The sequence below is a fragment of the Columba livia genome, chromosome 13 (genome assembly GCF_036013475.1).
Source record: "Columba livia isolate bColLiv1 breed racing homer chromosome 13, bColLiv1.pat.W.v2, whole genome shotgun sequence".
Taxonomy (NCBI): Eukaryota; Metazoa; Chordata; class Aves; order Columbiformes; family Columbidae; genus Columba; species Columba livia.
In genome coordinates this window covers 8,471,501-8,493,939 of record NC_088614.1, presented here as the reverse complement: position 1 = coordinate 8,493,939, position 22,439 = coordinate 8,471,501, and the positions used below count along the sequence as shown (strand labels likewise).

At 43.5% G+C, this 22,439-nt stretch overlaps 1 protein-coding gene across 4 annotated transcripts; it reads left to right on the top strand.

The window, feature by feature from the left end:
- Positions 1 to 679: 679 nt before the first annotated feature.
- Positions 680 to 18,708, top strand: WFDC1 (WAP four-disulfide core domain 1). 4 transcript variants are annotated; one of them, XM_021290722.2, is made up of 8 exons: positions 680 to 788; positions 3,547 to 3,832; positions 10,324 to 10,519; positions 11,094 to 11,177; positions 12,858 to 12,998; positions 14,185 to 14,226; positions 15,066 to 15,140; positions 16,046 to 18,708. In XM_021290722.2, the coding sequence occupies exons 2-7, from the start codon at positions 3,686 to 3,688 to the stop codon at positions 15,122 to 15,124; spliced, it is 669 nt and encodes a 222-aa protein (XP_021146397.2). In that variant the 5' UTR covers positions 680 to 788; positions 3,547 to 3,685; the 3' UTR covers positions 15,125 to 15,140; positions 16,046 to 18,708. The 4 variants fall into 4 exon arrangements, with proteins under 4 accessions (XP_021146397.2, XP_021146398.2, XP_064884953.1 ...); XM_021290723.2 differs by lacking the exon at positions 680 to 788 and adding an exon at positions 3,010 to 3,442; XM_065028881.1 differs by lacking the exon at positions 680 to 788 and adding an exon at positions 3,180 to 3,371.
- The last annotated feature ends 3,731 nt before the right edge of the window (positions 18,709 to 22,439 follow it).

Here is a 22,439-nt window from a genome sequence, read left to right as displayed (position 1 = left end):
AGCTGTCAGTCTAACTGCCTGCTCAATGCCCAAGATTTCAGACAAGCTGAAACCAAATTTAGCCAAGACATTATGATAATACAAGAATGTCTTATACCAGCATCGCTAATTCCACTTTGCATAGGATATCCATATGGCAACTTGATCCAGATGTAGCCAGCACCAGAGGGAGTTGCTCCACTTAATGTAAATGACTGTGGTCCAACTGTTATGTCTAGATAAGATGTAGTTTAAGAGAAAATGGCAGTTAATTTTCTCGCTTTCTTGTAATAATAGCTTTTAAATCATACATCATCAAATACCTAGCATTTAAAGTCACTCAGAAATCTGCTTAGCAGTGAATTTTAAATTTCTAATTATTGCTGGTGGCTGTGTTTGCTGAAGATTTGTGCCTGATTCCTATAATTACTTCACAAGCTGCTAAGAATGCCTTATACTAATAGCTGGAGCCACAAACTTGCCAAGAACTGCTTTGTTAAACAAGAAATTCTTCAGAAAGTCAAAGCTGCTTCTCTTGGTTTTTCTCTTTTCTTTTTGTCCTTTTTTTTTCTTTTTTATTTTTTTTCCTTTTCTGAATGGGCCATTCAAAACTGTCCTTGATAAGACACAAACTGCTCTGTAGCAGGAGCAAGGAGCCTCCATAACTGAGTGGACTAAAGTCTCTCTTTGTTTAGGTGTGCACTGGGATCCAAGTGGAAGGAGAACATGGATATGAAATGGGGTCCTGCACTTGTCCTGTGATGACACAGCCCTGCCAGGGACTACCAAAAAAAGACTATCCAGAAAAGGTGAGAAATAACATTCTTTCCAATGTTGCCATCTAAAGCTATTTTTATTAATGCTATTAAAATGTAAAATCCCTTGCCTACTTTCCAAGACAGACTGGAGGTAGAAACATGTGAGGAACGGAAATGAGTGGCATCAAGAATTCCCTATTGAGTGTGAGTACAGAGCCCTGGCTGAGGCTGAGGTGTTCCAACTCTAGCAGATGAAAGAAGGTCTAATTTCAGCAAATCACCCACCCTGTGCCTCAGTTTCCCCAGCTGATAGTAGGAATAACCCAGCCCAGGCATTGCATGGAGTGTTTTGGGAAGTTAAGGTGAGATGGTGGTGTGCAGGTGGCCTAAGTGTTATAACGCCAACATTCCTTTTTATGTGAAGACCATGACCAGCTGCCGAGGTTTGGTCCTGCAGGAGAATTCTCATTTCTTTGGTATATAGTCCATGAACTGTAATGCACAGACCCTACTTTCTCCTGGGTAAACATCGAAGCCGTATATCTGCCGAAACAAAGGCCAGTAAATGGTGTCTAAGGTAGCTATTAATCTTTAGAATTAGTCGCTCCAAGTCCGGATTGCAAGTATACGAAGCAAACAACAAAAATGAAATTAAATTAGGGAGATTTATCGTGAACAGTTGTTGTTTCACGCTGGTTTGGGTTTCAGCAAGAGGACAGACAACTGAAATATCAGCACAAAGACATAAATGATGTAGGAATACTCTAAGAAAAAAATCTTGTTTATTCTGAGCAGCCAGCCATGTCATTTGTCACCTTATGACACTGGAGTCAGGACATTTGTGGGAGCTCCTGGTTGTGCCTGAAAGGCACTTTATCAAGGTGCAGGTATTAATATTGCAACAAACAGGAGATTTGTTTTTAAAAGGAATTAGAAGCATCCTCTTGTGTCAGAAAAAGCTCTCTGAGCAAAAACAAATAAAGCCACAAGCAGAAGTCTTATGGTAGTGATATATTCCTCTCTGGATGTACTGAAGGCGGCTGAGCATGCTTTTCATTAACTCCGGCACAGCTGCTGATTTCAGCTGACGTTATATTCAGCTTCTGTTGTTGCAGGAGCGATAACCTATGGATCAAGCTGTGCTGAAAGTTCTACAAACACAGAGCAATATATGGTCATTGCATCTCCCTCGAGATCCTCTCCAAGACGTTTGCGATCAGACCTCTTTAGGAGTCCAGAAACTCAAGGCAGACCCTTATATCATTGCAGCTGTGAGGGAGGCAACCTTTCCCAACTTAACATTCCATTTTCTTTCCTCACTCTTTTTCCCCTACTTTTCCCCCACAGCAGTAGCCCCTGCTTGGCTTTTCTTACCAGCTGAATTCCCTGGCATGAACCGAATATGTTGTGTTGCTAAGGGCTTTCCACAGCAGTAGAAATGTGGACAGGACTGTCCCAAAGCACAGTTACTGCTAGAAGCCCTATAAACCCCTCATCTCTAAATAAACTAAATGCATTCAGTTCAATACAGAGCTTCTAAAACCCATACCTCATTCATTCTTCAGGTTCACATCACCATATTCTGGCAAGCTTGGAGGTGAAATCCTTTGGCTACCACCTACATGTGGCTATTGACACTTAGGCATGGATCAAAGTGACTTGCCACAGCTTTCTGATATAAGGAAGAATTAAAAGACTTTTTTGTATTTGTCCACAAGGTCTTACACTCCTGTGCAGACACATTTTACAGCAGATATACAATAAATCTGGTGGTCTGTGTAAATGGAAGGCACGCAGGGCTCAGTGTTTGTATCTCAACCAACTTTGTGGTTCCATTTTCTCCTTCATTCCATGTGGAGGCTGTATAAGTTGCTGGAGGAGGTATACATGGAGGATTATAAAATAAAAAGCCCTCACATTTGGCTCAGGAAGCCCTGGGCAACATCACTGAAGGTTGTGAAACTGTATGCATGCATACATATACATGTACAGGTATCTATACTCATCTATATGGAACAGCTGCCCTGTTCTCGTAGTTTTTCTTTGGCACCTGCCTCCGTCCCATCCCAGGCAGGATGCTGGGCTGCTTTCAGCCTGATTTCAGAAGTCCATTCTTGTCCTTCAGGCCTGTCCATGTAGGTGTTTCATACCCCACATCCAGCCTCTCTGTCTCTCCCATTGTCAGGCACAGGCTGACTCACGTCCCCTTCCTCACTTTCCGTTTGGTCTTGTAATTTCTAAACCACCTTCCTTCCCTATTCCCCACCCATGCATATGAATTCCTTTTTCCTCAATGGACACGTCTTCCTCGAAATCATTTGCAGAAAGATAACATCAACTTGGTTTAACTAAATCCCCTGCATGTTTATCACATCTTTAAGTCATTTCCTTCGAGCAATCTTCGTATTAAGTTATCACTTTGTCAAAATGTGATCCATAACCACAGCTCAGGACACAGTGGGAAGCACACAACGGGGGAGCTGAGTAGTTTGGGGAGTTTGGGTGAGCTGTTTGCTGGAAGCTGCCAAGCCCACCCCTCCTAGACTTTCATTTCCCCCTGCGGCAGCTGTCATCTGATCCCATGCTTTGGCTTTGAATGGGGCTCTCTGAGGATGCCAGATGTTGGGAACAAAGGTCTAAAAATAATCTTTCCAAGTAATCTTCCCATCTATAATTCAATGAGAACACGTGCTTTGTGTGAACATGTGAGCTGAGAACCTGATCTAACTTTGAGTAAAGAAGTTCAACGGCAGCTCCTGGCTTCTGCTTGTGGGCTCTTTTTTATTTTTTTTCCCCTTTCCTTTCCCAGACACTGCGCGGCGAAAAGCGGCTCTCACAGGCGATCAGCCCTCGCTCTCCCTCCTCCCCGTCTCCCTCCCACCCTGCCAAGACTCTGAATCGTCCGGATCCCAAAAGCCGGGCTCCTTATTTCATCTCTCCTTGGGAAAATGGAATCCAGGGCACTGTCAGAGATGCATTTCTGTAAAAAGATCTTCACCGCAGCCTTGTGTGTCTTAGTTTTGCTGCCAGATTCAGGCTGTGCAAGGACTCTCTGGAAACGCGCTCTACATCTGAAAATGACGGAGAAATATGATGTGAGTAAAGTGCAGTGGCGTGATTTGGGGGGAGCTGGGTCTGCTCACTGTGAAAGGGGAGTTTTCTTTACGTGTGTGTATTGTTTTTAGAATAAGAAGTATTTGAATCTGCAGGCTGTCTCTTTATAAAAGGGTTGCATTAAGTTTCCCAGGCTGTACGAAACTTTTGCCACCTAGCTGCTGCGATGGGAAGCGTGTAAAGCACGCTGGGGTTGGTGAGGGGACGTGGGGACGGCAGCGGTCACTGCTTGTCCTAGAAGCTTCACAGGGCAGCAAGGGAAGCGTGAATAAGGAAAGGGGAGTGCAAAACCTATGTGTCTGAGGACAAACATAGTGAAGATAACGTTATTCATTGCTTAGAGCAGGGAGGAGGTTTCCCTGCCCAGTTCCTCCACTGCCTTTTGGGGTAATTTTGGGTAAATGTCTTCGACTCCTAGTGATAATGTGTGCTAGAGGGGTGGTGGCATTGCCTCGGGTTTTGTAAATCACTGGAGCAGAGACCTCCAGATCAGAGTAACGTGCCCATTGCACATTAAGCTACTTTCTTATCCTCAAGACATCGCAAGTAAGAACAAACAAGGGAAGGGCAGGAGACTTGCAAGAAAACAGCAAAGAGCTGCAGATTGTCCCCTGTGTGCCCAGGGAGCACTTGCTGTTCCTGCCCAGTGTGTTAGAGGGGAAAAAAAAACATGTGGTTATTCACGAGTGGGGTACTGAGTGCAACCAACGTTTCCAAATCTGCAGTGGTACTTAGGAGAGCACTGGAATTGAAACTGGAGCAGCAGAAAGTTACTGTGAGTGGAGAAAAGGATGGTGCTGGGTCTTGTCCTGGTGTCTGAGCCACACACCACTCTGTGGTAGAGACAGCCATGGAGGAATTTTTTTTATTAAATAAAAAAAAAAAAAAAGGAAAATAATTTGATAGCTTGACTTTCAGGACCTGGTGTTTAGAAAGAAAAAAAAAAAGAATTTGAAATTTTGCCTTATTCCGTTAAAGTGCCCTTAAAAGCCAGCACTGACCCAAGGTTTCTGCCCCCTGAATCTCTTGTGTGGAAGCCCCTGTTCTCTCATGCTCAGGTTTGACTGCATCTTCCAGCCACTGCACATGCATAAGCAGCTCCTTGGTGTCAGGGAGGGATCCCTCCACCTGTTTTCTGCAGCCACATTTAAAAGCTTTTAATATAAAATGGATGCTTTTTTTGCCCCTGACATCTAGAGTGATGTTTGGGGACAGTGATGTTTGGTTTGTGCGACTGCTGACTCAGAAGCACGACACTTCTGTTGCTTGTGCCAAGTGAACTGAAATAGAGTGTTTTTGTGTCCTTGAAAGTTTGCAGAAAACATTGTGCTCACATTTGAAAGGCACCCCAGTATTTTACAAGTAATTTTCTTTATTGTAACCTCCCTTGGGACAGGGTATCATTTAGTTTGCACTTTAATTGGAAAATGGTGACATGAAGAGCTACTGGAAAGTGTATTTATTAGTATGTTCTTTTGTCATATTTCAATACAAAGCTCAAATTTAATAGGAGCTATGAAGTAAGTGACCCAGAGAGATAGGACAGGAGTAGAACAGGAATTTACATGTTGATCTTCAGATAACATGCTCTGCAGAGGCACAGAGCCCAGTCCCCTGAAGATATATCCTCTTCTTTCAACCTGCAGTTCTTCAAAGGACTGTTTTTCCTGGCATTTGTGAATCCAGGTGCTACCGATCTGGCAGGCTCAGCTAGAATTGCTCATATTGACAGAAACATCTTATCTAGGGAAAACAGAAAATGCTTTTCTTTTTTCTTCTCAAAGCCTTGTAAGGAGAAAGGCGTCCGCTCTCCATCCTCTTATCCACCCAAAGTCTGTTTTGGCAGCTCCTCTTGTTTCCCAGAGAGAGGCTTTCTTGTCTACCAAATGCTGTATGTTCCCTGCAGTTTGAAAATCAGAAGCTGTGGGTGGAACAGCTGATTTGTGAGTCACTTGGAGAGGAGGGTGACAGATGGAGATGCTCACAGCAACGTGCAGCCCTACAGGAGATGGGCCAGAGACATCCCTGTGGGACCTCCAGAAGGACACAGGCAAGGTCTGTTGGAGGAAAAGGTGGTGAGGAGGAGGGAGTTTACCAAGCGAGATGTTGTTTGAGTCCAAAAAATCTTGAGTCCACAGTAGGAGCAATTCATCCACCCAACTTCTGGCTGCAGAATTGACAAGCAGGTGTTTGTGAGGAGCTGGGTTGAGATCTGTCCAGGAGTTTTTCCATTCAGGACTCTGAGGAAGGGTGTTGGTTGGCAAGGAGGGGTCAACTGGGAATGGAGAAGGGAGAAAGAGGAGAGGAAATACAATGAGAAGAAAAAACTGGCAGCACAGTGGGGATGGAGGAGCTGGACTTCCAGCTCTTGGCAAATCCATATATTTCTCAGCCAGAGGGACACTCCTCAGGTTTAGTGATTTGCAGCTGTTTTAGCAGGGCCTGTTAGGACAGGGCAAGGGGTGGTGGTTTTAAACTGAAAGAGGGGAGATTCAGGCCAGACATGAGGAGGAAATTTGTAACAGTGAGGATGGTGAGAGCCTGGCCCAGGTTTGCCAGAGAGGTGGTGGATGAACCATCCCTGGAGACATCCCAGGCCAGGCCGGACGGGGCTCTGAGCAACCTGAGCTGGTGAAGATGTCCCTGCTCATGGCAGGGGTGGCACTGGGGGAGCTTTGAAGGTCCCTTCCAACCCAAACTGTTCCATGATTCTGCAGCCCCTTTACAGGCTTTGACTGTTCCCCAGGGTCAGAAGGAGGGAGCTACCTGGGGATGTTCTTCAGTTCATTAGCAAGACACCCACATGTCTATTGAAAAAACCTGGGGCAGCCCTGATGTTATTCCAGCATCAACTGCAGGAAGCATTTTAGAAAAAAAAAAAAAAAACAAAACAGCCTTCTTGTAAAGAATTCCAGAAATGAAGAATTCCTCGCAGCTGCTGTAATATTCTTCCAACAATGTACATACCCTCCAGCTAGCTGTCATAAATCAACACTGAGATACCCTTTTTTTCTACCAGATGAGCACATCTCCCATGGGAGCTCTAATTGCTGTCGTGCATCTTCATTGATCCCACTCTACTTTTGCCACAATCTTCTAGTACGGCAGACGTTAGAACTACTAATCCAGGTTAAAGAGCAGGAGAATATTATTCCTCTTGTTCCCATCTTGTCATTCAGATTATTCAACCCTCCTTCAGTCTGATATTTGCCACTTTTCAGAGGAAAGGTGTTTTATGGTCAGTGTCTGGAAATACCTGCCAGGGGCAAGACCTAGTGACCAGAGGCTGAGAATAAACCTCACGTGTGGTCTCGGGGGTGGCTGAGCACAGTATGAACTGACAGAGAATTGTGCTTTGACACAATCCCAGGGTCCAGTTTTAGACACAAACAATACAACAGATCTAGGTTTTTGTTGGAAGCAGACTGCATCCCACAGTTCCTATAGAAAGTATGGGTTGGGTGTGAGTGATTGCTTTCAGGTTTTTCCTCGTCATCTTTACTGACCTCCAGGGTTGCTCAGCTGAACTCTGAACTTTACCCCTTACTTTGATTCTGTGTATCTCTAAGGAAAATATTGTCATTAAAATGATTTTATAAGCCTCCATGGGAAACAGCACTTTGCCTCCTGCATTGTAAAAGAATTCCTAAAGAAATTTTGACCGCTGTCACAATCTGTAAAAATAATAAATCTGAGCTATGTTCAGAGCCAAACTGTGAATCCTGGGAGAGTTTTTAAAAGACCTTGTAACCCATACCTGGAGACATCCTTCACCGGGCTATTTTGTGAATGAGGGAATCCTGTTTCCCACCAGGATTTTAACATACGTAAACCAGTGGCTATGGTTTTATTAGATCAAATTTGCCAGAAAATATTTTTTACCATGAGGTTTTGAAAGGAAGGGGTTCAGAGCAATAGGTGAAGAAATAAAATGGGCAGGGAGGTCACGAGGAACAAAGTTACTCAGCTAAAAATGTTATATTGTTCCCAAACGGAAATCTCAGTCATTGAGCCAACTGTTCATTGTAATTTTGGCTTTTTGGTTTCTGAATCATCTGTGAAGCAACTGCAGTAATTGTTCAGTGTGGGTTTTTTCATGTGTTCATTATTTGCCAGTATTATTTTGGTCACTACATTTCAGTCTGCAGCTAACATTTCACATAATAGAATAGTAAACTGTGAGCATCCAGGATGAATGCTCCCTCAAACAAGGAGACCTGTTAGGCGTTTGGAACTGTGTAGATTTACTGTTAGATGCCATCTTATATCCCAAAATTTACTTGGTCCAAGCATTATCTCTATTTAAAACCCAACAGCAGCAAAAAAAAAAAGTTGAATTTTAACTATATTCAGTTCAAAAGCACATTATTTCAAAGACGGTGTTTTTTCAGCTTTTTTGAGGAGTGGGATGATGCATTAAACTTACACCCTTCAACATGGAAAACATAATCAAAATTATTATTATTGTTGGGGTTTTTTTTCTTCCAAACCTATCTTGTGGTTCAAACAGCTCATCAATTCATGGGAAAACAACCTCATGGAAGTGGTTTTGAGGAGTTTCTTGTTTACTGAATAGAAACAACTAAGGAAAAAGCAAAAGAAAATTGTTTCTTGATATTCAGACCAGGGCAGGCTCATACTGGGAACATGGCAGGAGGCTGTTGTTTATGGAAATATTAGGAATTCTCAGTCTCTCACACACAGACACACACACATGTTATTTAACCAGGTATAGATATAACCAGGATATGGATTTTCCTTAATGCTCACCTTGTACCAGAAATTAAAACCTTTAATCATCCTGACTTTTCTTTATGCTTCTGCGTTGACTGAAACTCCATCTCCACACAACCAGGCAGAGAGAAACTTTGCTGCTCTCTGTTTCCACCTACCTATGGCTCAAGAAACAGACAAAAGTGGTAAAAAACACCACTTTATCAATATGATTCTACACATGGCAGAACATAGAATTAAAACTTCTCATATCAGTAGTGCGTTATTTCTTTTGGTGTCCCTTGGGGTTGCCTGCATTCTCAGCATTGCAAATTGTCCCAAGGGAATGAAGATGACGTTGTTTTCACCATTAGTGATAATGAATTACTGTTCGGTCACACGTCACAGCAGAGTCCCCAGGGCAATGGATCTCCTGGGGCCTCTGCTGGGACATTTTTTGGTCGGTATATCTGGGGACATGCTATTTCGCAAAGTCACACGTGCTGCACAGAAGCTGTTGGAAGGTTTCAGCAAGGAGGACGTAGCAGCGTGGAGATAATGAGGGATATTTAGTCTCACCCCAAATTTCTCCATGGCTTGATGGTGAAATTTCCTGGAGACCCCTCAGGGACAGTTGCACCATGTTGTTTCTTGGAATAACAACTCCAGTTGTTCAGCACTGATTTCGAAATGCAACAGCGATGGGGCCAAGTATATACAGGACTTTTAAACTCAAAAGCCTGCTAGCTAGTGCATGGCAGTATTCACCTCATACATTTGCCTAGATGCTGAGCTCTTTTAAAACTGCAAATCCAGAATCCATTTTTTCATTTGACTAGAGCTTATTAATGTGTATTAATCTGAGAACCGTTTGCCCTTTGTGGGTACTTTATGCTGCTCTGGGGAGCTGAGCTCAAGCCCAGAGATGAATAGTTTAGCCACAGGTGAGAAAGGAGTGGGCTTGGGTGATTCACCTCTCCCGAGGGAGTTGGCTTCTTGCTAAAATGCTGCCAGCGTGAATAATATCTAAATGCCGCCTCTTATAAACGATTCTGGTAAAATCCTGTGCCTGTTAATCCACTTTAAATCTCCCCTGTCCCTTCGGTATGCAATGAGCAGCTGGGCTCCTTGCTGCTGTAGTCAAACACGGCTGCATTTTCTTTGGGATTAAGCTGCCGTCACCCACACAGGTCTCATCCAGATCATCTCATGTTCTAGAAATGGTCTCTAAGTTAACAACTCACGATCCCACAGTGGGTAAGATCAAAAGACTTTGTACTACTCCCCTAGAAGTTCTGGTCCAGAAGAAGGTGGTGAAGATAGAAGGAGCCTATTAAGGAGGCAGATGCTATGTGGGACATTAGTTCCAGGTCCCTTTGGGGACATAACCTTAAAGAAATACAAGGTTATCATTTCCACTGCTTTACTATCAGAGTGTTTTGCTGTGCTCATCACAATGATACCTGGAGTCTTTGTTTCCTAGACAAGTATAAAAGACTTTAAGGGATTTTTTTACCTTCTCATGGTCATCACAATAACGTTAATTATAAAATGAGCTGCACATTATAACCTGGTTGGTTAGTGTTTCCAAAGCAGTGTGCTAAGGTGATCATATAGTTCTGTCTTCAGTGAGCTAAACAGTTCACTCTCCTGCCTCATGAATACTTGAAAACTGCTTTGAAAATCCCTTTTCTGTTTCAACTGATGTTTGGTATCCACCTTATGCCAAACCTTTGTTTCCTTTTCTTTTCTTTGCAAGGATTATGAGTACCCTCTTCATTCTCACAGTTCCCACTACCAGAAGAACGACCGCTGCCCCCCGCCCCCCCAGACTTTGCCGGACCGAGCCTGCGAGGTGCCCAGCTGCCGCTCAGACTCCGAGTGCGAAAGGCACAAGCGCTGCTGCTACAATGGGTGCATCTACGCCTGCCTGGAGTCTGTGCAGCCACCGCCAGGTAGAGTGGACCCAGCGATCAAATTGTGGTGGAGAGAAGCACGCAGAAATGATGGTGGTTATCCCCACGTGCTTTGGGTCTCGGGTGGGAGGCACAGGTTGAGTATGAGGGGAGGATAAAGCTTCGGTTCCACACTTTGGGTTGCTGAATCGAAAAATTACCTAAGGCCAGCTGGTGTTGCAAGATTTTCACCAGTACCCATGGCAGAAATCACTCAAGGCCAGTTCTTTTCTTGGGATTATATATGCAGGAAAAGAAGTATTCCCAATCTGAATTAGAGCTCACAGAAGCCAGGCAGCTGTCTCATCTGATCCATGCCATGAGGTGAGGTGGGAAACAAATGTCTTTGGCCTTTATGGCACCAGGTTCTTAGGGCCCTGGGTAACACCCATGGCTCTCTCACCACTGGGACAAGAGCATGAACATAAGTATCTTCCTGAAAATTCAAATCCATCATTTGGGAGCCTGACACCCTCATCACTGGCTGTTAGAGGAAATCTGTGATGTTCCATAACTGTGTGCCCTGTCACTGCTGCACTTTGACTCTGTGGTTTCTTGTTTCTGTCTTTTACAGTTTTAGACTGGTTGGTTCAGCCCAAACCCCGCTGGCTGGGAGGAAATGGGTGGCTTTTGGATGGCCCAGAGGAAGTCCTACAAGGTACAGTATGTTTTGCTGTCTTCTCTGCTGTAGCAGGAATTATACAAAGGCACTAAATAATATTTTCATCATACACAGGGCTTGCCAGGGATGTAGGGGTGCTGGGGCTGCTGGTATGTGTCTGGACTTTCCATTGGAATAACACTGTCTGGTGCTGGGGGCTAGTTTCTGGTGCAGTAAATCAGTTTATTTTTATGGATATGTCTTATCCAGCAGAGCACTAGGAATGCTCCAAGGAACTGGACTTGTATCCATTCTTGGAATAAGTAGAAATATACAAATTTTTTTTTAGAAAAAGGCTTTGTCAGCATAAACATATTTTCTGCCAGCTTCCTGATAGACTGTGGGTGGACTCAGATTACGAGCTTTTTAAATCCAAAGTGGCCTCATCACCCAAATGCCTTGGGCTGGGGCGGCTTTGAACAAGAGCCCTGGCAAACTGCTGCAAAGTTGTGTCAAGCTGACGTGGAACTTGTAACATCTAAGCTTGGAGACTGCTAACGAGATTGGGCTTCTCAGGTTAATTCCATGAAGAAAGATCTTTTAATTATTTTTTTCCAGTACCTCACATTGAAACAAGGAGGGAATGGGGAGGTGGGAAGACAAGTTTTCTTCTTAAGGCATTCCCAGGTGTATGCATGCCTGAAGTTCTTTATTTCTTCATGGAAAGGCTATTCCAGCTTTTGATCAGCTTTAGTCAGACACAGGTAGTGCCAATAAATTACCCTCTTTGGTCTTACACAGATGGTATCAAACTCACCAAACCTTGACTCTCATCTATTATGGAAACTCCTAGTTCTTCAAGAGAAAATTCTTCCTCCAGCTCATTGCAGTTGCACTGCTAGAAATAAGATAAAATAGGTTCTTCCTCATCCATCCTTGTCATACTTATATTATTTCTTCTTATCTTAACACCTTCATCTCAGCTTGAGGGAGTAATTAGTGAAATAATAGTCATCAGTCATGACATGAGAATTACAGCAGGGGTTCCTGAAACTAAAATCTTGGCAAATGAAAGGGTGGAGTGTCCCTGCATAGTCTGTACATTTAATGGACACAAACACTGCCTGTGGGTCCTGCTTTACTTTCTCATTCTGCTCCATGCTTGCTGGATATCCAGGGTCATGGCGATTAAAGCCTCCATTTGTAACAGGGGCTGGTTCTGCCTTACTCCGCAGTGAGTCACAGCTGAGGTTTAAATTCATCAGTAATTAATGGGTGTGGAGCAAAGAACAAAGCAGCAAACTACCAGCTTCCTGGTCACGTTCCCTGATTCCTCACCCAGCCCGAAACACTGGCTGGAACAGACCTACAGCTGCTTGGAGGGAAAAGCCACGTGAAGGGACCACCCATCATGGCGAGCATGGTGGCAGTGGTGGTGTGTCCTCACCGCTCTCCAGCCCTTCCTCGGACCCTGCACAACAGCCCGTGGGGAGGGTGTTGTTCCAGGCGATCAGGCTGACCTGCACTCCTCGTATTGAGCTGGACACAACAGTTTTTGTGTCAGGTGTGAGCGGGATCACCTGCTTTGCCAGGCTTCTTTGGAGGTGTCAGCTCCTTGCATGGGAAGTAGTCTGAGATCCTGCCTGGGAGGAGATGCAAGAGGTGGCTGTGTGGTTGTATTTGGGTTACCTGTGGATGTTAAAGCCATGATTTATGACCTGTGGGCTTATTTTTCAGCTGAGGCCTGTAGTACCACGGAGGACGGAGACGAGCCTCTGCATTGCCCCACAGGCTATGAATGCCACATCATCAACCCGGGCAACACGGCTGAAGGAATCCCCAACCGGGGCCAGTGCATCAAGCTCCGTGGAAATCCAGGTCTGTTGACTGGAGATCTCCCTTCCTTTCTTGTTCTGTCATGCAAACACCAGGAAGGACGGTGCATTCTCACTGGTTTTGAAGAAGACCTGGTGGTACATCTGCTCCCAGTGGCTTCCTGGGTTTTCTGGGCAGCCCCAAGGCTCGGGTAGTGTGTGACAGTCCCCACTCTGCAACACTCTCAAGTCTCTAATGTCCTTGGTGTTGGCTGAGCTATGTCCCCAAAGCATGGAACACGCTTCTTGTTTGCTCTGTATCCTCTGGGATTGTGTAAGCAGAGCAGGTAGTAACCTGCATATGTCATTATTATGCAGCACAAAAATTAGAAATATTTACATACTACTACACACTTAACTAAGGAATATGAGTTTCAAATTCCAGGCCTGACTTCTGATATTGATTTCTGTATTGAAAACATGTTCACTTTATTCTGAAGACACATTTGCCCAATAAAGGAATTTATGTACACCAAGCTATTTTTCAGGAAAACTCATAACATGTCTGGGTAGGTAGAACTCCATTGAATAGCAGGACATGTATGTCTGTACTGGGCTACAAGTCATCTCAGTGTAGAGACATGAGACATCTGTTTTTCCACTTAGTCACTGTAAAAGCTGGGGGAAGCAGCAAACCAGATCTCTGAACTGCTCCCATAAAATGCTAAGATTTTTTTTTCCAGGGTTTTTTAATCATCTCTTGTATTCTTTATATATGTCTTCAATGACATCTGTAGTAACTAATATAATGTATAGCTATATGGCTCTGACATGAGGTATTCCTAAGAGCTTAAATAATTATATAATTGTTAAAAGAAAAACCTAACTGGAACCTGAGTTATTTAAAACACTAATAGATGGTATGAAATTTTCATCAAATTTTCTCTCATTTGAAAAAGTCTGTGATTCCTTGCCTCATAGCCACTGAAAATAACAACATGCTAGTGGCCAGCAGTTAACCAATCTCAGGGAAAGCGAGTTGTACCCACACAGTTCAGTAATTTAAACAGTTTTATAAGAGGTTTATAGCAGCCTACACTACTTCAGCTACAGAGATCTTTTATGTTCTTCTTTGTGAGGTTATTATTCCCATATCCATAATTTCTCCGTGCTGCACACAGAAGTCTGGAGTATAACACAAAGAATAAAGGCTGACTGGTTATGTTCTCATTATGCACCTTCTTTTTCAGATGGACGCAACCTGAGGCATAAGTATTACAAGGAGTATTTTGGTAAGCCACTGGTGTAAAGTGTTTGCTACTATGATGCTTTATAGTTATCGCATTGCTTACAAGGAATTTGCTGAGTTTGAAATGAAGGTTTGTATGTGGCAAAAAGAGATTCTTCAACTTCAACTCTCTGTGCCTTGGTCAAAAATCTTATTTTAAGGTTTGCAGTGTCCTGACTGTGGACTCTTGAGAATCAGCATCTCCAGCTGTGACACAGTGTGTTCAGTGGTGGAGCCTTCTGACAGGGGTTCCCACACAAGGCTTGAGAAACACCCAATCCAATAACCTTTTGTTATTTTAAAGTATATTTTTGGAGCTTTACTCATGGCCCAGGACTCCTTGCAGATGAACACAGAACTCTGTCAAAAGCACAGGGTCTTTTGCCAAGAGCTTGTAATGTGGTATGTGATAAGAGATGCATCAGTCCCTTGTTTTTATCTGCAACCACAAGAGCTGTCAGGTCCCTTGCACAAATTGATAGACATGTGTCTCAAAGAAAGCAGGAGGATCTTCCAGAAAACCTCTTTTTTTGTGGCTTCAAAGCTCCTGGTTTCTGCTGACTCTTGGATGTAGAGGGGGACAGTCATATCTGATCGGAAGTGATATTCAGATATAACTAGACAACATCTTTGATATTATAAGATTTATGAACAGCCAAATTTAGCCAGTTTATCTGATAAAACTGTAAAAGATTTCCTTTCCTTCACCCAGTGGGCTGTCACAGCTCTCCCAGAGAACTGCTAACTAATGAGACCAGTAAAACTGTGCCACTTAGAGAATCTTGAGAAAACCTGTGCCACGGACTAGCTTAAAATCTAACTTTGCTAATATTTGTTTTACAGGGAGCAATTCCAACAATGTGGTCGGCTACGTGAAAAACCAGCAGAAGCATTTAGGCTAATCGAAGGTGTGTCTGGGTAAGTATGCGGTGGAGGAAGGGAAAGCTGGGTGAAAATAGTTGGTGCTTAGAATGCAATTATTTAAGGAAATAGTTGTTTGAGGGTGAAATTATGTCTCGTCAAGATGCCAGTATAATGAAGCACCTTAAAACTATGTTCAGGTGCATACCTCAGGCTCAGTGAAACGCCTTTTGCTGACAAACAGGCAGTGCTGTAAAAATATCCTGAGAACCTGGGGCACTGGAGATTGAGCTCTGCAAACTGTCCATGGAGAAGCTGATGTCTTTCCCAACTCTTATTCTCCCTCTCCCACGTTTTATTCTGATATAACAAGATGCACCTGATTTCTTTGAGGAACCTTTGCCTTGTGGGTGTTTAGAGGATGAAGTTATTTTTCAGGATGAAAATTAAATGCTGCAAAACTTGGTGTGCCTTAGGACTTTAAACTTTCTGTTGAGGGGCTTCTTCTAACTCAGATGTAACTGCTCCTGCAAGACAAATTAAAAAGCTGGACTGAGTGAAATACGGGTCAGTCTTGCAAATACTTAGGCACATGGGTGGTTTTGTGGGATAACTTTATGTGTGTGAAAAGTTGAACACTGTGACCCACTCATGTGAGTATGTGTATGAGGCCAGAGCAAAGCCAACTGAAAAAGGTCCAATCATTTTATCAGGTTTTGAATTAGGCAAGAATGAAAATGTTTATTATACCAAAGGTTCTGTCCCGAGATGGTTTTCTCAGCACTTTCAGCTTCACTTGAGCTTAACTGGCAGTTAGGAAAACAAAGCAGTTCAGTGTCTTTTGTGTACCTACGTCAGGCTGACTGTTCACATTACACAGCTACATAAGGACAAGTTCTGTGCAAACATCCCAGGAAGGATAAATATTTTAATTCCTCTTTTTTTGTTTGATTTTCACCCAGCTGGACCACTCTGTCAAGGAATGCTTTACCCAACAGTTTTCTCTTTTGGAAGATCTCTGGTCCCAAATCTCCACGCCCACGTCTCCAGCGTTACCCTGATCCCTGCCCATCGGTGATAAAAGACTTTGCTATTCCAGGAACAGGATGAGTTTAGATTTTAAACCTATCAGGATGGGCAGAAATGCGATCCCTGGAAGAAACCACACTGCTGATGAGCTGCCCTGGGACAAGTGAAATGCAAATACCTCCAAGCAGATCTCTAGAAGCCACAGCCCCTTTATCAGGCTGCTAAAACAGCGCACCCTTTATGTGCGTATTATGTGACCAGTTCAAATTTCATGACCGTGAACATAACTCAGTATTATAAAAATGAAGTGACGTCAGAGTTGTACCTAAATATCACATCTCAGTTGCGTTAAAATAGGCAAGACTGTAAGACTAAAGGGGGTCTCTGGATCAAATCCAGTACCTGCCTATCTCAAAAAACTACTTTAAATATGCCTTTTCATAAGTTTGAAGAAGCCTGAAGGTTTCTTCTTTTCCTGTTTATACCTAGGGTTCACCAAGTTTGACATCCAGTCTACAAGCCTAAACCTGAAATCTTAAGAATTTGAGGAACTCTGATTAAGGAGCAAAACAGGTTTTAGAAATGTTGTTTATTTTTTTAAGTTACTTTCCTTTAGGTGCTCAGTCTGGTGAGCTGCAGATTGAGAGCTAATGATGGAATAGATTTCTTTCTGCAGTATCTAAGCACATGCACATGTGTGCCAGTCTTTTTAAGTTGTTGCTTTTAGCCAGCACAGTTAATACTCACAGAATGTAAATCTGTGTTTCTGTACCTGCAAAACCTCAGCAAGGGGACTGAAGTCTGGATTATTCGTTGAACATAAGAGAAAAGCAAAAGGAGGATAAATTTGTGTGATTAAAAGCCTTGTCTGGCAGATGGGCAACTGCTCTTAAGAAGTCCCATACCTTTATGTTGGCTTCTATAAATCCCTAATGTCAAGTTATTTGTATTTGGGCCTTACAGCTTCTTTTGCCTGTTTAGCATTATAAAATGGAAAATGCCTTTTCGATTAATGTTCTTCTCTTCTGTGGCAGTCCTAAAGGGACAGTTGCATTTCATTTTGACAAATCTGCCAGAATTGCTAGGCAAAAGAAGCCACGTTTGTTCCCTTGTTTAGTACATGTCCCCATCTACATGCATAAAATTAGCATTTTAATACGCAGAGTAGTAGCGGTGCATATAAATACCCAATTCACAAATACAAGTGCCTGCTTCCACTCACAAACTATGGGATTTTTTTCCACTCACCAAATGGCTTAAGCCAGAGCTAGGATACCTATACAACCCTTGATACTTTGCATATGACATTTGCAGCTGGAGAGATGAAAGATGCCAAACTGCTCTTCTGTTTCCTATGATAAACAGGGACACTCCTCGATGCTTCACCAAGCAAAGGAACAGATGGACATTTTCCTAAATATCTTCATTTGTTTAACTCCATTCACTTCTTTGTGCCTTTGTTCCAAGTTCAAGGTATGAAATGCAACATCATGTTTGAACAGATCTATTTCTACAATTTTATCATATACTACTTTATGCAATGATATCTTAATTCCTGATGAGAGCGAGTCCATCCATATTTTATCCTTCCAATTTCAGTTTAGGCCAGAAACTTGCTGCTTTGCTGTTGACGTTACTTGACAACTTAAAGCAACAAAGCTCATAATGAAAGTCTAAATGCAGCCTTGCTCCTTGCTGCTGCTCAGTGAGATGGACTGGGTTTTTACAGCATTACTTTTTGCAGAAAAAATCAAATTCCGATTAAATGAGCAAAGCCCTTCAGTGATTACTGCTAAGCCCCAAAGAGTAAATTCCAAATCGTTCTCCTTTAAAATAAAAGATTCCATGCCTAAAAGCCTGTGAGGATCTAGCTGAAAAATTTGTGTTGGGAATTAACAAATTTACAAGATTAAAACTTCAGATCACAACCTAATCTTGCAAAGCATCCAAAAATATGCTTAATGTGAGTGGACACATTCACTTCAGTGGCTGCTTTTTTTATGGCTAATAAAGCACATACCTGCCCACCTTGCTGGATGGGATGCTAAAGATATATTCTACTTCCAAAAGGAATTTTTTAAAAAGAAAACTGACAGATTAATAATTTGTTGCTGAATTTCTGTTTACTTTGTGTTATCAAAGACATCACCCTTCCTCATGGTGCTATAATGCTTGGGGGTTTTTTTGAAGTTAATTCTTTTCAAGTTATTGATTATCAAACTCAGAGACAAAAGCCAGAGGAGAGACTCAGCCACATGCTGGTTTCAACCCTGACATCCATCACACCTTGAAAGGAAAACACAGACCAAAGAAGTTGTCTCCTTTCCGAAGACAAACGGCTTAACAACGGTCTTGTGAAGCGCAGTAGGAAATCACTAATGTCGGTTGTTTTTAAAATTTCTGTGTACACTTTAAAGCATGTTTGGTGCTATAATAAGTTTTCCATGTATCACTGTGTGCTAGCGATGCTCACGGCCTTCCGGATTCTCGAGCGCTGCCCCAGGCAGCCCCGTCCCGGTTTGTGCCCCTGGTGCTTGGACATATACAGGTTCTGCCACTTTGGTGCTCAATAAAAAGTGACCAGTGTATTTTTCAACTCTGCCTGTTTTCAGTTGTGTGTTCTTGACATACGCTTGGCTTCAAATTGTGAAAAACAGGACAAATCTTTTTAATTTTAGTTGTCGGGATTGCTCGGAAAACATAGGCGCAGGGAGGCAAAAGTCAGACACCAAAACACATCTGCCACCAGTGTCCACTTTCAGTGGGGCCACCTTTGTGGGTCAGATGCTTGCTTAGTTCGTGACACCTTCATTTCTGTTGCCTAAAGAGGAGCAGATGGATAGTGCTGTAAAGAGGATAGTGATGGGGACCTGAGTAGAAGGTAACCCTTGTATTTGACCAGGCATTTTCCTTGTTGATTCAGAGCTGGTTTTTGCTGCTGGTTGAGTGGTTTCAGCTGCCAGCTCAGGTGGTTTGTGCTGCACATGATGCTGCTCAGGTGGTTTTGCAGGAGGCCAAGGCTTGTGCAAAAGGTGGACAAATAAACCAAGTCTGAGGCCAGCGTTGGGCTATGTCCACTGCAGGATACTGGAGCTGGAAGAAGAGCCTGGTGCTGAGAGATTGGGCTGCTGAGCACCACATTTCCAGGAACAGATGAGATTTCACCATCCCACCAGCTCCACCCACATTGGCCTTGCTCTACCTGCTTGTCACAAGTGGGCAGGAGTCCTTCTGCTTCGCTTCTCTTCTGCCTTGGAACCACAACAGAGGAGTCACAAAGAGAGACACTGCCTGTAATTTAGCCGAGGAGAGGACAGCAGGGGGGTTTGTTGCTTTGGAAGGATTTTCTCTGGGGTATGACACCAGCAAGCACTGGGTGCCAGGGTAGCCCTTCAGTCTAACAGTGAAGTGGTGAAGTTATCCTTGGCATCTCTTGAACTTCTCATCTGGCCTGTTTGGATGGGGAGATTATGGGATGTGTGTACATAACTCGTCCCTCCTGCTGTGAAGTGGCAGGTGGACCGTGGCTTTCAAGAGAAGGATCTGTTTGGTGAACACCACAAAATTACGTTTTGATTTCAAGTTGTTTCCACGTTAACACAACCAAATATAGTTTCTGCTGATACAGCTGGGTAATGTTTTTTGTGGAAAAAAGCATTGTGTGAGCTAAGGCATCATATGCAGGTGACACTGAAATGTTATCAGTGCATCCACGACCTGGAACCAACAGATGGACAAACGGAACAGATCTTCAAGAAGTCAGGGGGCTGCATTGAAACCACAGCCTGCATCTCTAGGTCAGCAATCTGCAGAAATTGTAAAGGTAAGAATAATAATTAAAAAACAAAGTTGTGATTTTTGGCATGCCTAGTTCAGAGCTTCGTTAAGCTTTATAGTGCAGAAGTATTTTGGTCACCTTCAGGAAGCTGTTCCTTAGTTCCATGAGCACTGAAGAAACCCATGAGACTGAGACAGTCCATTGAAGAGTCTTTGGAGACTGACAGTGTCTCTTTGCCCACTGCAGAGCAGGGATTTGTTCATGCAGGGGGGTGGTTACTTCTCCCACCTCGCATGATCTATGCAGACTAGATTGTTCTCTGGAGCTGTTGTCAGGTGAACATTGGTTGTCTGTCCATGGCAAAAGGATTTACAGCACCACTGAGCATCCTTTAAAGATGAATAAAAAAGCCATATTTTGCTGGTGAGTCTACAGAGGTAAGTCCTATTTCTTTCTATTATTTTCTCCTTCTTGTCACCTTTCTTTGTAGGCAGAGTAGCAAGAACCATGGGACATCTGGTGATACACCTAGGGACAGACCTAAGGATTTTACCCGCCCTTTACCTGTAGCATTGACAAGACAAACTGTGGCCTGAATCTTTGTTCTTTGCTTTTATAACCAGTAGCGGAGGATGTTCCGTCCAGGGGCCTGCGAAAAACCTGACCTGAAAGCAGAGTATTTGGGTTTTTGGATAGCAGCAAATTCACTAAATTCTACCCATGCACCAGAGGTTTTTTCCCTCAAGGTGGCACAAGAGGAACAAAAGTGTGATGAGCCCTGCTTGTGGCGAGGGAGGAAGGTGAAAGAGCTGTGAGTGCTTTGCTGTATTCATCTTCATTGGAGCTATTTTCTAGTAAAAAAAAATAGTTTCCCAAATAACTTACTTAAAACTGGAGTCTGATCCTGAGCTTTATTAGCCAATTAAATAGGAAATACTATAAAGGTACCATAATTGGGCTGTGTGTTATGTTTTTATAGCATGAAAATGTCTTATACCAGAATGTAGAAATATAACTTGTATTACTGTTGTTTTCTTTACATTATAGCCTTAATTCAGTTTATTCCCAGCATTTTCTGAGCCATGAGATTGCAATATACTTGAATTTTCCATTATATTTCTTAACAGGCAGAAATAAACGGCAGCAAGAAAATGAAACTTCAGTCCATTCAGCAGTTTTGCAGAATGTGTGGTGAATAGTCAGCAACAACTGTGTTTTCTTTCTGCATTTATTCTATTTCATTGGTGCTCAAATGTAATTTCACATTACAGGACTGAATGGACAGGAAGATGACAGACGGGGGCCATGGTCCTGAGCCCCAGCAAGACTGTTTCTCCCGAACTGTAGGTCTGCTGGATAATGAACCACAACACACCAATTACTGTGGTGCATTACTATGTTCATCAACCTCTATTTATCCCTTTCTATGTCTTGTTTGTCTTGGTATTTTTATTGTACCCCTCACTGAGCCCTAACTAAGGCTGGTAGGGAGTCCCTCCACCTCAGCCCAGGATGTGGCCTCTTGGCCTCTCTCCACATCACGTAGATTCTGGATTTTGCCCTTCTCCAGGTTGTGTACACAGCGTGTACATGCGTTTCCACAAGCAGCAGCTTTGTGCCAAGAGGAAGAAGTTAAATTAAGAATCCGTCAGCGAGAGCCTATTGCTCAATTAGCCAGATTGTCAGTGGCACTTGGCTAACAAGAGCCGTGCTGGGGACTGCGTGTACATCCACATTGCAGACAATGGAGCCTCAGAAGGACGCCTGGGCTCCTGGCTGGCAGCACCTCCCCTTGGTGAGGTTGTGGAATGAGAAAAACAGTAACAAAACCAAAGAAATTATTTTCCTGCCTACCTAGAGAGAGGGAAGATGTTTCTCACCACTTTTCTATCAGAGACATGAACAACAATTCAGCACGATCCCAAGGCTGTGACTGTTAGGAACATGCTCAGGTGAACAGAGGAATGTGTTTCCCTGCCAGGCAGCGCCTGCTTTGCTGGATCAGGATGTGGCAGAGCCAACTGGCCACACTCCATGTCCTTACAACAGCATGTGTGAGCTCGGAGGTGTTTTACCACGTAATTCCCATACGTTTTGATAAGGTATAAATCCCTGTATACCTCTTGGAGCCTGGGCAGCTTTTGAGCCCTGGCTAAGCCCCTTATTTAAACCCTGGGCAGGGCCTGGATGGGAGCTGCCTGGAAAGCAGTGCCCAGCATTACCCCTGGCTGTTTTCCCAGGGGAAGGAGGGATGTTGCAGTGATGCAGGAACTACCTTCATCTGCCTGACACATCCAGTTCGGGTCATTAAGAAAGCATTTCTCAATCAGGAGCTGAGGGAGTTAAGAAGCTCCAGCTGTGTTTTACGAGAACTCGTCTCCTTGCAGGTTATTTCCCAATCGCTCTGTTTTCTCTTCAGTCTGGAAAGAAGCCGTCCCTCCCCACCACTCCAGTGGGATACAGGGTGTTACCTGCAGCCACATGGTGCTGCTGGGGTGTCCCATGGGGCTTCTCACCTTTTGCTAGAGCTGGTAGGACCTGGGAGATGC

Excerpts from the sequence above, each read along its gene's own strand:
- WFDC1 (XM_021290722.2), top strand. The coding sequence starts at position 3,686 with ATGGAATCCAGGGCACTGTCAGAGATGCATTTCTGTAAAAAGATCTTC. Across the intron at positions 12,999-14,184 it reads CAAGCTCCGTGGAAATCCAG|ATGGACGCAACCTGAGGCAT; the intron begins GTCTGTTGACTG and ends CTTCTTTTTCAG. Across the intron at positions 14,227-15,065 it reads GTATTACAAGGAGTATTTTG|GGAGCAATTCCAACAATGTG; the intron begins GTAAGCCACTGG and ends TTTGTTTTACAG.